Raw genomic sequence first — 15,931 nt, forward strand, 5'->3', positions numbered from 1 at the left:
ATCCTACTTTGTTCACATTGTATTTCTGCCTATAACAGTTCTAATTGTTCTTTTTGAGACAGGGTCTCACTATGGAGCCCAGGCTGGCCTTGAACTCAAGGTAATGCCCCCTGCTGTAGCCTCTAATTGTTCTTAATAGCTAACACTTCAGTTTGAAGCTGGTAAGACGCCCAGTGAAACAGATGTCATCATCATTTTACAGATGAGAAAAACAAAAATTAAGTTGTTGGATCCAAGGCCACACCAAGTGGTGAAACTGAGACTTGAAACCAGATTAATATTTGTTCATTCTCTTAAAGTGGTTTTCAACTTTTTTGTGTTTTCAACATTAGCAGAACTCCCATTTCAAAAGATACCATACCTAGAGTCTCATATAAAATTTATAAAAGCAAGCTGACTTTTCTGGCACTAGGTAAAAGGCCTTCAGCTTAGCCCCTGGGTTTCCCTTTTAATTTAGCTCTTGAGATATTTTTCTGCAAACTTCCATTGTATCATACACCGCCAGTCTCTTGTGGAGTTCTTTTTCACAAATACTTATCTTTCCAAGGCCACTTGTAGTAGTTGACACATTATGTCAACTTGGCCAGATGACTCGGTGGCACACTTCCGGCTGGTGGGGGTCCCGCCCTGGGGCACAATTGGTTCTGCCCCAGAGTGACTCAGCATAAAGAGACTATATAAAGAGGCAGAGGAAGTAGTCAATCTTCCACTTCGTCGGAGGAACTTCAGTCTTCACATTCGGCTTGGACTTCATCGCCTGGTTTGCAGCACAGACTCTTCAGCCTCCGGCTTGGATCCTTCACCTTCCGTTGCAGACTTTTCAGCGTCAGTCACAGACTCTTCATGAGTAGAGACTTGCACCGAGCACAGCAGTGAGCTTCAGACCTTGGGACTGAATTCCTCAGTCTGGGATGTGCAGACACCCTCTGCACACTCCCTCATCTGACTCTGCGGCTGACTACCATAAGCAATCTTGTAATTCCTTATACATTGTATATCTTGTGTTAATATCTGTTCCTTATATCTGTTCCTCTAAGTAAAACCCTGACCAATACACCAGTAGAGCTGGAGTTCCTCAGGCACTCAGCGAACTTCACACAGCCCTAGGATGGCCCCAGCACCGGCAGGTCACAGCTTCTGTTCTGGGGCTGATTACGGAAAGCACACGTGTAGTCTGTGCTGCACAAACCTAGCACAGATCTTCAAGATTTCTTTCAATCTCAGGATTCACTGATTCTAAACTTAAACTTCACAAATTTAATTAGAGTCTGAGAGTTAGCCATTTCCCCTACACTCCACCAAATGACAGATGAAGACTGCTTTGTGTTTGCCCCAGACAATGCCTCCTTCCTTTAGATCCCTCTTGACAGACGGGGCGCTAGACTGACCTCTACAGATAGGAAAGGCAAATGAATAGACGAGCACAGATGGTACACGTGAGAAGTCTGACAGAGGTAACAAGTGACATCTTTGTGGCCAACGTGGGAAATGGAAGAACAATAAGTTGGATGAAAAAGATGAATAACAATATCTCTGTGGGCCTGCTCTCCAAGAAGAGTGAGGGAAGAAGTGTCTTTCTGGCTTGGTCACACTAATCCAAAACACCTTTTAAGGGCAGTCAGGCCAGTCAGTCTCTAATATGGGAAAATAAAGATTTCTATCTTTGTATTTAAGGTTGTCTGAATTTTTTTTTTTTTTTTTTGGTTGTCTGATTTTTAAAACTGGAAAGATAAGTGAGGTGTGGTGCTGCACATCTGTAATCCCAGAATTTGGGAGGCTAGTGTAGGAGGAATGAGTTCAACGCCATCCTGGGCTATACAGTCAGTTCAAGGCTGGCCTGAACTACACTGAGAGAGCCTGCCTCAAAAAAACAAAACAGGGTTGGAGAGATAGCTCAACAGTCTAAGCACCTGCCTGGCAAGTGCAAGGACCTGGGTTCGATACCCAGTACTACATGCCGTGCTGGCTCTAGAACCCCCAGTGTACTGTAGTGGCTATCGAAACCAGGTGCAGTGATGCATGCATGTAATCCCAGCACTAGGGAGGCTGAGACAAGAGGATCACTACAATCCAAGCTGTGTAGTGAGACCCTGTATCAAATAAATATTGTTTTAGACTGGGCGTGGTGGCATGCGCCTATAATCCCAGTTCTTGGGATTACAGGCGGATCACTATGAGTTCGATCTAGTAGTGAGACCCTGAACACCCTGTAGACCTTTCCCTAAAAAATACAAAAAACAAAACAAAACAAAACAACCCCAAATAAATATTGTTTTAAAAAAAATTTAAAAACAAAAAACTTCTCAAACTTGTAAAATTGAGTTTCACAAAACCATTCTCAGGATGCCTTCCTGAGAATGTTCACCACAAGAGAAATTGATCTCTGGGCTGGGAAATTCTTTTTTTGGGGGGAGGGGGCTGGGAAATTCTTGAACAGGTACTTTCTCTAAAGCTAGAAGGAGAAACCTATATCCACATAGCCATTTCTATTACTGTATCTCCTTTGCCTGCAGTTTTACCCACCCAAGGTCTTTTAATGCCTATCCACCCACCATACCTAGAATCCCTCTAGTTTTCACTGCTCCATTTATCCAGATTTCACAGTTACAGGGTATCTAGGCTAGCAACCTGGCAGCTCACCCATCTGGGTAGTCCCTTACCCTCCAATGCATATTTCATATCTTGGGCAAACAAATGCCACATGACTTCTGCACTGACTTTTCCCACATTCAACTCCTGAGGAAACCTGGATGACAGAAGAAACCACAGTCAGAGAACAAGACAAGAGCCATTTGATTTGATTCTTTCCCAGGAACCTAGTTCTTAAAGGTCATACTGAAGAGAAAAGAAGCCTGGGAACAGAGCTAGGCTCAGTTTGAAGTGGGCCATGGTAGGACACGTGGAAGCAAAGGGAATCCCCTTTGACAGTGTGGGCCCATGGAATAGAATGCCCAGAAGGCAGGGAATTCAAGCCCAGAAGATGGGTATAAGACAGACCCAGCATAAACTGGAGGAAAAAGGAGACATGGGCAGGTTTTAAGAAGGCCCCTCATCATGCACAGCAAACAGACACATGCACACATAGTCTTTGCATCCCCTGGGGCTCCCATGGCAGCCATTGTCCCCAAGGCCTCTTACTCCACAGCCTGACTCAGTATGAGCAGGGCACCCCATTATGTTTCCACACCTGTCTCCAGAAACAGTTACCCAGACAGATACAAGGGACAGAGGGACAGACGAACGGACAGGAAGAAGAGGTGGCACTGTAAACACACAGAGATAGGAAAGAAAGGCTGTTAGACGGATGGGTAGACCACTCACCAAGCAGGCTGGGCCAACTAGGGTGGTACTCACTGGTTCAGCACAGGGGTATAGGAATTCTTATCTTCCTCTATGATTGACACAATGAGCGTGATGAGCTTGGGCCAGAAATCCAGGTTCCGAATGCTGGGCCCTTGTTCATCTGGAGGTAGCTCCTGCTTCTTGTTCCAGAGGACCCCAAGGGAAAAAGGGAGAAGAAACAAGAGTGCCTCAGATCTTCCTCTTTTTGTTCCCTTCCCATTCTTCCTTTCTTAGAATCAGGGACCTTTCTTCTCCTACAGCCTGTCTTCCACAAGACTGCCCCTGTTCCATGAGGAGTAGCTAGTAGAGGCCTCTTGCCTCTGGAGAATTTCCCTCCCCAGCTCCAGGGCATTGCCCTGCTAAGCTTTTCCAGTCCAGGAGGAACAAAGGCACTCATTCTCCTTCCTCCTCCACTCCATTGCTGTGGGCAGCTGACTCCTTGACGGACCCTCCTGCCTCACTGAGTAGGTCCAGTTCTCTATGACCTCCTACTCCAGGCCACCCCCTCTTCTGGAGGTGTCCCTACTCTATCTCTCCACCACACACATGGATTTCAGCTCTCAAAACTTCCTTTAGGTTCTTCAGGAGCTAATGAACAGATCTTGCATGCATTTGGGCTTTGCAATGGGGTAGGGTTCCCCTTGGCTTCTTGAAGGGCCTTAAGGAGAAACTGTATCTAGGAAGCTCTGCCTAGCTGGTAAGAAAAGGCTTTGCTTAGGAAGAGGCAAGGCAATTCAGTGGTGCATCTCAGCAAGAGGAGTCACTCCACATTCAGATTCTAGACAGCACAGGTGATTACCCACCACAGACTGGAATGAACGTTATCTCTTTCTAGGATAAAGGCAAAAGTGGAGCAGCTCAGAACAGGGATAGAGCTTTTATGTAGATGTCACATGTCACTGCAAAGTCTCTGTCCTTAATAAGCCTGCATCATCAAGAAGTACTAAAAATCAGAAATTTATACTGTTACTTCTACTTCCTTAATATCACTTAAAAACATTTTTTTTAAAAATTTTTCTGCCACTATTCCAACTGAGGTACTTCAATACCTCTCCTCTGGAGAGCTGTCAGGGATCTTTCTATAAGGAAAGTATTATTTTTCTGATTAATGTCCTTCAGTTAAGCTCAAATTTCTTAGCTTGACACAAAGGCCCTTCAAAATAAAATGTGGTAGCACAGGGCTATAATCCCAGCACTCAAGAGGCTGAGGCAGGAGGATTGCCCATGAGTTCAAAGTCAGCCTGGGCTACATTAGTGAGTTCAAGGCCAGCCTGCACTACACACAATGAGATCATATATCTGAACACACACACACACACACACACACACACACACACACACACACACACACAGACCTATCCCTCAGCCTCATCCCTTACCACTTCTCTTCCACTGCATTCAGCATTAACACAGATTACTACTTATTGTAGTCTAAGGACTCTACTAAGAACTTTATGTATACTATCTCCTTTGATTCTTCTAACAAAACCATTTAGTAGAAATTATTATCACCTTCATTTTCAAATCAGAGGACTGAACAACAGCGAAGTTTCATGACTTGCACAAGGTCATATTATTTTAAACAGCAGAACCAAGATTTGATCCCAGAGAAATGAATTCTAAAGCCTAATTAAATTGCTCTGTTTCCTTAAATTAACAATTCTATGTCTTCAAACATTCTCTTGATGGTACCCCCAGCCCCTTTTTTTGAGCTAATTTCTACTCCTTCCTTAATATACAGGTAAAAAGGACTGGCCAGATAGCTCAGTGGATTAAAGCACTTGCTTAGGCAGATGCAGGGGCTGAGGTTTGGCACCCCCTCCCCCTTCCACCGGGGCTGAGACGGCAATTGAGACTGGGCATGGAGGCACGCGCCTATAATTCCAGCACTTGGGAAGCTGAAAACAGGAGAATCACTACTTGGAACGCTGAAAACAGAAGAATCACTACAAGTCCCAATGTGTAGTGAGACCCTGTAGACCCTGTACTAAATACATTAAAAAAAAAAAAAAAAAAAATCCAGGTAGAACTTTACTTCTAAGACATTTTCCCTGACAACCCTGATCTGGGCAAATGTCCTTCTTCAAACAACTAAAACTACAATTAAATGTAATCATAAAAGAACAGGAACTGTAGTAATTTGCCCCAGATCCACCAAACAGTTCCCCAGAGGCACAGATGAGTCTCACTCAACTTCATATCTCTAATGCTTTGTTAGGTGAATGGATTAATGAATTAATGACAGAAGTCAGGTAGAGGAAAGTGTTAAAATATACCCAAAGGGTTTACTACAGTATAAATACTGAAAAACGAGACAATGAGATTAAGAGAAAAGAAAAAGCAACTAGCACAACACAGGCAGGTCCTTCAGTGGTGTGCAAAGCCTCCTCATCTACAAAGTTGGAAAACAAACTGAGAACAGTGTCTTCCCTAGTCAGACACTATCAGATGGCTGGCAGAGGAGCCCAGAATGTAGTAAGTAAAATACAGACCCGGGAAAACTTCCCATGGATGCAGGACCAAGGAAAATTTGTATAAACTTAAGAAGAAAGCCTTACATGTTTGACTGGTGCAAAAAACACATTTGGGAATAAGAGGAAGCAGCACGAACAGAGCCGTGGTCTTTATGAAGGCGTTTGTAGGAAGTGGTACAAATTGAATGTATTGTATCCTTTGGGGTAAATTGATAGATCTGGGCTTTCACCTTTCAATGTTTATCTCAAATACCCCTTATTTTACATAGTTTTCTCAATATTTGATCACCAGGTATTGAATTAGAAAAGCCACCTTAAATAGGTAAAGTAGCTCAGCCTCACAGAAAGATAGGGTCAGTCTTGACAGTCAGCTGGTAAATATAGAGTGGTACCTCACTTTACGAACGACTTTATTTTACAAACAGAAGATGGCTGTTTTTGTGTTTGTGTGGAGAAGATGGCTGTGGTTATGTCTGTCACTTGAAATTTGAAAATGGAAGCAAAATTCTGCTGAATGCGTCTGCTTGCGAATGGTGGTAGTAGTTTCTCAGAAAAGCATGCAATGCAGGAAGATATGATCAAGAGGAAAAATACTTTGATAAAATAGAGTTCAGAGAGACAGCTACAGATCTCAGAGGAAGACAGCATATAACCTATTATGTACCACATGAGCCGGAAAACATTAACCTTAAGGGAAAAAGAAAAGACTCCGGAATAAAGAGAACACTACCATTTAATCAACCCCTGAGCCATGTTCAAATTTAGATTTACTTTCCTTAGTTCCAAAGAAAAGATTATTACTGTCACTTTTTAAACTCAGGTGAATAGGTAAAAATATTTCAACTCAGGTGAAAATATTCTGTTCAAGGGTGCCTCTCAATCCATAAATTTCACCATCTAAGTGTTCCATACTTCATAACTCAGTCTCCCTTGAAAACAGGAAGGACTTTGGCCTGAGCTCCTTTCCACCATGATACTAGCAAGGAAAAGCTGAAGCTCCCCAGACCCACAGTCAGCTAACTTTACCTGATCTGAAATCTCTTTTTTATGCCACCATACCCAGAAGACCTCAAACCTCTTACCAGCTGGTACTGGCGGCTGTATAAGTCATGGCAGTTGTTGAAGATATACTCATAGGTAGAGTTCAAACAGGCCTTCACACAATCCTTTACCACCTGGCTGGCTCTTGGTGGACTCTGCAGTTCTTGTACCTGTCAGTTAACAGAAGAAATATAGCCCAGGCCTGCCATGCTGGCCCCACCGCTGGGGTGCGCTGAGATAGCAACTGAGACTGGGCATGGTGGCATGCGCCTGTAATCCCAGCTCTTGGGAGGCTGTAAGCAGGTGGATCACTATGAGTCCGATCTAGTTGTGAGACCCTGAACACCCTGTAGACCCTTCCCTAAAAATACAAAAAAAAAAAAAAAAAAAAAAAAGAAGAAATATAGGCTTAGGACCCTGCTTTCCTAGGTGGAATACCTTCCTGGCAAACCCACTCTAGATTCCTTCATCCCTTTCTGGGTCCCTAGACCTTGCTCTATGATGAAACTGAGGAGAGCTGATGGGGAGAACTTCCAGACCATCCTTGTTGAATCAACTTATATGTGTACCTCTCAGACAGATATATGGAAATGTGAGCTTTTAGGTACAAACTGTAGCCTCGGACTGTGCTGCATAATACTTACTCTGTGTTTTTGTGACCAGGTCCTTAACCCAGCACCAACCAGCCCTACCCATTCTTACCTTCATTCTGAAGAAAGTAATGCTGGTCAGCAAATCCACTGTGGATTTTAAATCCTGAAGTCTCTCAGGGCTCCCAGCAGGGAAATTATTCTGTTGCAAATCAAGTAAATGTAAAAAATGAACACAGGAACAGGAAAACCTTCTCCACCAAAAACAATGAAATCAAGACCCACTGGGTATCTCTGTAGTTGAACTAGGCAAAAAAAAAAAAAAAAAAAAAAAAAAGCCGGAACATTACAGGTCTCTTTTCTTTTTTATTGACACAGGCATGTCCTTGCTTAAAACAGAGGTTAATAATCCACAACTAGAAAAAAAAGTAGCACATCCAACTTCCCATGCAATGTGTAGGCATTTGTTCAAATGCGCGCACACACACACACACACACACACACACACACCCTTCTTGGATGAAGATTCTTACCCCCAGTGAATTCTTTAAAAGCCATAATCTAACTGTATATCCTGGAATATAAGTAGAGCCACACGACAAACAAAACTGTGCTCCAGGACCTGTACTTTCTGTACAGGAGACCCCAGCTTTTCTCCTGTTCTGGAGGCAGGAGATGACAAAGTGCTGAGGAGAAAGTCTGTGAAATGAGCTCCTTGAGCCTTTCTTGCATGTCTCATTTTGTTCCCCTTAGCATGAGTTTTAGGAAGAAGCTGTCATGGAGAGCTGAAGGGAGATGACATCAATCCACATGTCTTCTCTTTAAAGGTCAGTTTTTAAACATTCAAGTGGCTACTTATATGTCAAAAGTAAGATATACAGCCATTTCTCCATTATTCATGCAAAAGGGAGACACTGAAAGTACAGATAATTAAAATCACACTTTTTAAAAACTCTGAGATGTTTTCATACTTACTTTTTAATGTGTGTATATTGCCTGTTCTGGAAAGTCACCACATTTTAAGCAAGCAAGGAAGCTATGCTAAGCCATCTCAAGTATCTACCCTTCTACTAACCCACCTTTCTCCCTCCACAGTAGGAGTAAGACCTCTGAAAGAAATCAGTTTACTTGCCCAAGCCAAGCTATTCTTTCTACCCCAGCCAGATTCTTGTATCTCCATGAAAAAAATGAGGACAGTACAGAAAAATACAAAATGACAGCATAATTATCTAACTTTTTCTTTTCTGAGAAAGGGTCTTGCTACGTTGCCCAGGCAGCCCTTGAACTCACAATCCTCCTGCCGTGGCCTCCCAAGTAGCTGGGATAACAAGTGTGGACCACCATCCCTGTAAAGTGTATATATATTTTTAAGGTACTTGTAGAAGAAATTATTGTCAGAAAACTTCTAATGAAAATGTTATGAGAGTCTGGTGGTGATATGAGAAGGCTTAGAAAGTCTGTTTATAAAAAGCAGTCAGGCTGGTCCGATGGCAGTGGGTTATCAGAACTTATTAACATTAGTGTCACTAAAAAGCAGTCAGACCTATTTATATACTGCATGGTCCTTTGGGTTAGGAGAATCAAAGGTGCTAGTGGTATTAGCCATTCAGGTGGCTATGAAGACACAGAGTAATTTTCCCTGCATTTGATCTTTATAGCGAGATTGGCCTTTGTCTTCCTAGATAGAACTTGACATTATCTATTATCCCACCCCACAGCTACTGCTTTGACTTACCCTATATGTAGAGAGATCAATCCTCAATGAGTTGTGTAGCTGGTCCAGCAGTTTTACAAATCTCTCTTTCTGAGGATAAGAAACAAGCAGTTGGTGAGGGTGGTAATGTTTCTGATGCCCCTAAACTGTAGCACAAATAGAACCATTTCTGCATGAACACAAAGGTTGGGAGACAACCTTTTCTGGCTGGCAATGCATTCTATCCATGGGGAGAACAACAAATAATACAAAGGAAAAATGGATGATCCCTGTTTATCTCTTAGCAGCCCTGTCTCAAACGAGGGTATCTTTTCACAGTGACAAAGGGAAAGCCAAGTCCTTAGGAGGGAAAGTACCTCTTTCTGTAACAAGTCAACAAAACATTATCTGTGCATCTCTGTTCTTTTAGGGAGAATTCATCTGAGTTAGATGAAACTCTAGCATATTTTCCAATTTGCTCCTGATAACTAGATATCTTGACTTATCTTGGGAAATGCATAGCAGGTACACAGCCATAGCCTAGCAGTAATGTTGGGGAAAACAGTATTTGGAAGAGGGTCAGACAGACATAAGGGGAAACTCTCCTTAAATCACTTTCATCTTAATTTCTCTTACCATGTATCTTTTCAATGCTAACATATAACATTATGTTAATAGTTGACTTTCATAGAGAAAGTATAATTAAATGTGGAAGCATGTGCCTGAAGGTGGTTGGCAAAAATCCCTAGAACTAATATATTGACTATTATCATTAGGTATCATGCCATTTCAGACTGAAATGAGACAGAACAGGTAGCTGATTGCCTTAATAAGCTATATTAATTCATCTATAGAAAGACTATCAATAACAAAAGGTGATACAGTGACAGAGCACAGGGTCAGAGACTCAGTGGATTGAGGGGAGGAGAGGGAGTAATGTTATTCTTACAAAAGCTTTGTGATAAGTCAAAAACATTTCACTCAGTTTATATTCAATTTATGTCAGATGCCATTCTGGCCTATGACTTAACTGCACAGTGACCTTAACACCAGGAGGGTACAAAAGGGAAAACAGTCTAGACACTGGAAAGGGGTAAGTTTCGGCACACACTGTCATCCTCTCTAGGATGACATCAGCCTTATATGAACATAAGAGGCATGAAGCTGTCACAGAGAAACTGAGTAATACTAAGAAAAGTCCATTTGTGGGCCTGTAAGACAGAAGAATATGGTGACTCAACCAACTTCTTAGCCCAGAAAGGCCCTTCCCAGGCCCAGGAGCAGTCTTCCTACACTACAATAGTGCTACCACTTATATGTGTCTGAGGAGAGTCTACTGAGTATAGTCTACAGATCCATAAGGAAAGAAGTTTGATCTATCATGGTGGTGAGTATCTGAATATTAGGTGTATTAATCAACTCAATAGAACTGGCTAGGAATAACTGTTTTAAAACTTTGTTGGGCCCACCAAATAGCCCCCGGGGTGTGCTGAGATGAGACGGTGAATGAGACTGGGTGTGGTGGTGCGTGCCTGTAATCCCAGTTCTTAGGAGGCTGTAAACAGGAGAATCACTACAAGTCCAATCTAGTAGTGAGACCCTGAACACCCTGTAGACCCTTTCCTAAAAAAAATAAAAAATAATAAATAAATAAAATAAAACTTTGTTGATAACAAATGGATATGTATGTGTTTATATCATACTCACCCCAAAGTTGGAGGCTGCAAAGCGATCAGATGCAGAGACGTTAGTGGAGGCGGTTGTATGAGCGTAGTAGGCATTGATGTTGGCCAATAAGGTGCTCATCACTGCTGGCACACCAGGACACATGTACTTGGATGACAAACAGGCAAAGTGTCTGAAAAAGACAGCACCCTCACTCTCAAAAGCTCTGTAGGACTTGCAGCAAAAGCCAAGTAGAAACTCAGTAAAATTGAGTAGAAACAATGAAGCATAGCCAAGGCAATCACTATCCTTTGCTGGATGCTCTAGCAGCAACTTAGCCAGACACTTCTCATAGCATTAAGAAATTCCTGTCATGGCATCTTTTTTGTTTTGGTTTTGTTTTCCTCATTTAAACCAGTGTTGTGGAATCTTAGTCGACTCTATACACACCTGCTTTCCCCACAGTTTAGTGCCTTTTCTGACTCCCAGGCTAGGCTAGGACAGCTTGTTGGTCATCACATATTTGCTTAAGTACACATATGTCTGCTCAGCCTATGTTGTCTGAACAGGTCCCTTCCCTCCCTGAACTTGGTCCCTCAGTTATTGACAAATACATTATCTCTCTACATATACCATCTGCCTTGAAGTGCAGAGGAAAATAAGGCATCATACTGCATGCTACCCCCAGAGGCCATATGTCTATCATGTCAGTGTGCGCTCATTAGCTACCAAGGATAGATAACAATTTCAGAGCCCCAGAGGAGTCTCACGTCATGGCCTGATATATGGACTCAATGCCATAGCGCATGGCAAATTCATCCACAATTTCTTGGGCCGTCTCATCGAAGTACACCTTCCATGCATCATCTCCTCGGGCCTCAGGGATCTGGACTCCTCCACTGCCCTGAATGTCTGTGAGGTAATGGAAAAGGTTCTGTAGGATACAGAGCACAGAAAAGTTCAAGGTAAGTTCAAGGCCTACATGGACTTGGACTACATAGTGGGACATTGTCTCAAGAAACCAAGACAAAAACAAAATGATAGCTAAAGCCTGTGGTAAAGTCCAAGAGGCTATGAACTGGACTCTAGAGAAATTCTGTTCAAGTTACTCTTCAGTTCCTCCCATAGCCCTCTTAGTCTATTCTCATATCAATGAAAGAGAAACAGGGTTCAGTCTCCTGGGCTTTCCAGGGGAACACATAAGTCAGAGAGAGAACAAAACTCAGGCCACAGATCTTCAACCACCTAGCAGTCCTACTTATGGTCAAGGGCCCTCCTTCTCCAGAGGGCTGACTCACCTCATGGAGACATGTATACTGCACATGGTATGGGGCCACCTTCTCCTCCCCCTTGATCTCCACACTGATCTGCAGTCGGATAGCCCCAGAGACAGCTGACTTGTCTGTCCTCTTCTCTAAAAATGAAAAGGACTAGAGATTGACATCAATGTAATTATAGACAGTACAGACAGGCCTATCCTGGCTTAACCCAAAGAAAAAAATGGCAACAACCCAAGAATTTGAACAACAGGGTGAATTCAGACCACGTATCCATAGATATCCCTCTACTAGGTGAAGGAGAGGGCACCATGTGGCCAGGGGGTTAAAGGCATTAGGGATGAGGAGGAAGACTAAGGAATTCTCTGAAAATCTGAGAATATTCAGCCTGAGTGGGTAACTCTCTGAAGGTAAGATAGGCTCTTTAGGGAGGTATGCTTTGGAGACTAATGGAGTTTTCCCAGGTCTTTCCTTCATAACAACTTTTTCTGGTCTGGTTTCCTCACCCAAGTTGTACCAGACATCCATCTCTCCACTCAGCGTTCGAACCTCGATGATGGTTTGGCCAAGGAAATCATCAGACTCTCGCTTCAGTCGCTGCTTTACTCTTGATTTGATGTCATCATCCTCATCCCACACGCGTACCTTAATACGGTCAGAGGAGTTGTGGCATTCACTGCAAGAGAATTAGGCCGGCTCTGTTAGGGACAGGCTCAACTTCACCACTCCCTTTATTTCTAATTTCCTCCCTAAAACTCAACTATACTTAAAGCCCTGAAAGAGGAAAAGAAGGAGCCATCAGCCAACAGGTACTACAGTTCCAAAGGAGTTGAACTATTCCAGCAAATGGCTCTCTGCTCCTCAGCACAGGTGTCTCTATGTACAATGACCCAGTACTTCCTGCTCTGAGAGAATAATGCATAATTAGGATCAATTCTGACTTCTTATGCAGCTAGCTGTATCAGCAAACCATCAGAACAATAGCTACATATGTCATGAAGCCTTAGGAAAGCAACTACTAGCTCCTTCCTTGGTCTGAGATATAAAGTCACTAAAGGTGCTAGATGTGCTAGGTAAGTCCACTTGGTCATATCTACCTAGGCTATTGTCTCACTCTTCCAACTATGCACTTGCTAGATTTTATCCCCTTTACTATCCCTTAAATTCCACTTCTTCTACGGTGTTTGTTTTAGAAGAGTTGCCCAGGTCCCCTGGTCCCCAGCAGTTGCTTTCCAGATCCCATTCCATTACCCAAATAGAATACTCAATAGAGTCTCCTACTCTTTTCCCTATATGTTGGCAATATTTTCTACTTTCCATTAAAATACTATCATTTAGCTACTGGTCTACTAAAAAATAATAGACACACTGACAATGAGTTTCTCAAAGCTGCAGATTGTCTTATTTATTTTGAAATACACACTATTATGTGCAATGTTTTCTACAGTAAAGGAACTTAAGTTTACTCAAAGTGGACCACAGATCCAGTTCATTTAAAATTAGTCATGAGTATCTGAGAAGAAACCATTTACACCTCAGGTAGGTGCCTTTCCCAGTCACCACTGCTCCTGGGCGGGATTTCATTATGCTCCCATTCCCCGTGAATTCTCTAGGGAGCCAACAGAAAGACGCTTCTATAGACTCATCCTACTTACTGATTCAAACCCACAGCCTTGATCTTAGACCTTGGAAATGAGCAGATAAAGAATGCTGATTCTCCAGATATTAAGTTCTAGGCTACAATTTGCTATTTTCCAAATCTATTCTTTCCTCATATTAAAACTTGAATTTTTTTGGGGGGGGGTAGGTCTGGTGCCACATATGGAGCTGGGGATTGAATTGCGGACCCCCACACCTGACTGAGGTTGCCCAAGGAAGCGCTTTAAACAACTGTGCTAACTGGCAAGGCCCCCTCCTCATATGAAAAGTATAAAAGTCACTGAGATAAAGAAAAAGGAACAGAAGCAGAAGCCAAGGTAGGAAGAAAAGCTTCTCTTATGGAAAATGGAAACTTCTCCAGAACCCAGATTTTTATCTACTAACCAGAATTATTCTATTGTAGGACAAAGATTCTCTCCTTACTCCTTGGAAAAGTGCAGTTCTTTCCAGGCAGAGAGGCAGAGCTGAGAGGTACAATAGGGTGATTGATCCCTGGCTTAGCAAGTGAGAAATAGCAGTCTTTCTAGCTCTAAAAAAAGGAATATATATAAAACTCTATTGTATTAAAAGAACCCCCCCCACACACACACACACATCTTTATCCATTCATTGGTTGATGGGCATTTGGGCTATGTCCAAGATTCAGCTATTACAAATCATGCTGCTATAAACATGGGTACACATATGTTACTGTGGTAAGATGCCTTTAACTCTTTCAGTACCCAGAAGAGGAATAGCTGAGTTAAATGAACCTCTAGTTCTTGTTTTTTGAGGATTCTCCACACTGATTTCCACAGTGGCTACACCAGTCTACACTCCCACCAACAGTGGAGAAGGGTTCTTTTTTCTCCCCCGCAGCCCCACCAGCATTTATTATTGCCTGATTTCTCAAGAACAGTCATTCTTTCTGAGGTAAGACAGAATCTCACCATTGTTTTAATTTATATCTCTTGCTTTTTAATAAAATGAGATGCCAGTTGTTGATTCTTTTTAATATGCCTCATGCTATCAGTATTCTGTTGATAAAGTCTTTGCCTACGTCTATATCTTGAACTCAGGCCCTTACGCTTGTCAGGCAAGTGCTTATTCTACTGAGCCATCTCCCCAGCATCCCCTACATCTATATCTTTAAGAGTTCCATCTATTCTTTCAGAAGATTGTTTCTGTCTTAATATTTAGATCTTTGATCTATTTTGATGTTTGGTGCATGGTCAGAGATGTGGGCCTAGTTTTAGTCTTCAATGTGTAGAAAGCCAATGGAGTACTACTCAGCCATAAAGAAGGATAAACTTGAGACATTTCTAGGTAAATGGATGAACCTGGAGACAGTACTCTTAAGTAAAATAAATCAGACATACATGTATGTATAAATATTATATTGTTTCTCTGGTGTCAGAAACTGAAAGTGTAAATAAAGACCTTAATATATAACAGATATTGTGAAATAGGAACAAATGTTCAAATGGGAAGGGAAACTGGAGGGGAAGCTGGGGGGAGGAAAAAGAAAAAACAAATAAGAAAAGAAGGATAAAATGGAACCATAACTTTCTAGCTCTAAAAAAGGAGGGGAAGGGGCTGGGGAGATGGCTCAGTAGAATAAGCGCTTTCCTGGCAAGCACAAGGGCCTGAGTTCAATCCCTGGTTCCGCCAAAAAAATAAATAAAAATAAATAAAAAGGAGGGGAAGAGGGGTTGAAAGAAGGAGAGCGCAATGGGAAAAAAATCAAGATATAACATGTATAGGTACAAATATCCCTATGCATTAGGTATACCTAAATTATACCAACAAAGTTAATTTTTTAAAAAGAAAAAGGAGGGGAGACCCAGAGCGCAGGTCCGGCGAGTAAGTGAGACAACCGAGGGCCATGGGATCCTGACCAGACCCAGAGTGCAGGCCCGGTGAGTGAGTGAGACGACCCAGGCCACAGGATCCTGAATAGACCCAGGGCGCAGGCCCGGCGAGTGAGTGAGACGACTGAGGGCCGCGGGATCCTGAATAGACCCAGAGTGCAGGCCCGGCAAGTGAGTGAGACGACCTGGGGTCCTCCAGATCCTGAATAGACCCAGAGTGCAGGCCCAGCGAGTGAGTGAGACGACCTGGGGTCCTCCGGATCCTGAATAGACCCAGAGTGCAGGCCCAGCACAGAACCCTTCAGCAGAACTCCCTGCAAAGAGGCTAGAGGCAAGACCC

General features: G+C 42.7%; 1 protein-coding gene across 5 annotated transcripts in view; it reads right to left on the reverse strand.

The window, feature by feature from the left end:
- The window catches only part of Unc13b (unc-13 homolog B), a 273,280-nt gene that overhangs the window by 14,750 nt on the left and 242,599 nt on the right, over positions 1-15,931 (reverse strand). For 2 of the 5 annotated variants that reach the window (XM_023715882.1, XM_023715879.1), the window contains 9 exons: positions 12,589-12,758; positions 12,104-12,219; positions 11,576-11,739; positions 10,848-10,998; positions 9,183-9,251; positions 7,560-7,649; positions 6,899-7,027; positions 3,355-3,482; positions 2,661-2,746 (listed from right to left, as the gene is read on the reverse strand). In XM_023715882.1, coding sequence (XP_023571650.1) covers positions 2,661-2,746; positions 3,355-3,482; positions 6,899-7,027; positions 7,560-7,649; positions 9,183-9,251; positions 10,848-10,998; positions 11,576-11,739; positions 12,104-12,219; positions 12,589-12,758 — 1,103 coding nt within the window. The remainder of the gene's footprint in view (positions 1-2,660; positions 2,747-3,354; positions 3,483-6,898; positions 7,028-7,559; positions 7,650-9,182; positions 9,252-10,847; positions 10,999-11,575; positions 11,740-12,103; positions 12,220-12,588; positions 12,759-15,931) is intronic. The other 3 variants (XM_023715883.1, XM_023715880.1, XM_023715881.1) reach the window with 2 other exon arrangements.

Source organism: Octodon degus, unplaced genomic scaffold (genome assembly GCF_000260255.1).
Source record: "Octodon degus isolate 3935 unplaced genomic scaffold, OctDeg1.0 scaffold00045, whole genome shotgun sequence".
Classification (NCBI taxonomy): domain Eukaryota; kingdom Metazoa; phylum Chordata; class Mammalia; order Rodentia; family Octodontidae; genus Octodon; species Octodon degus.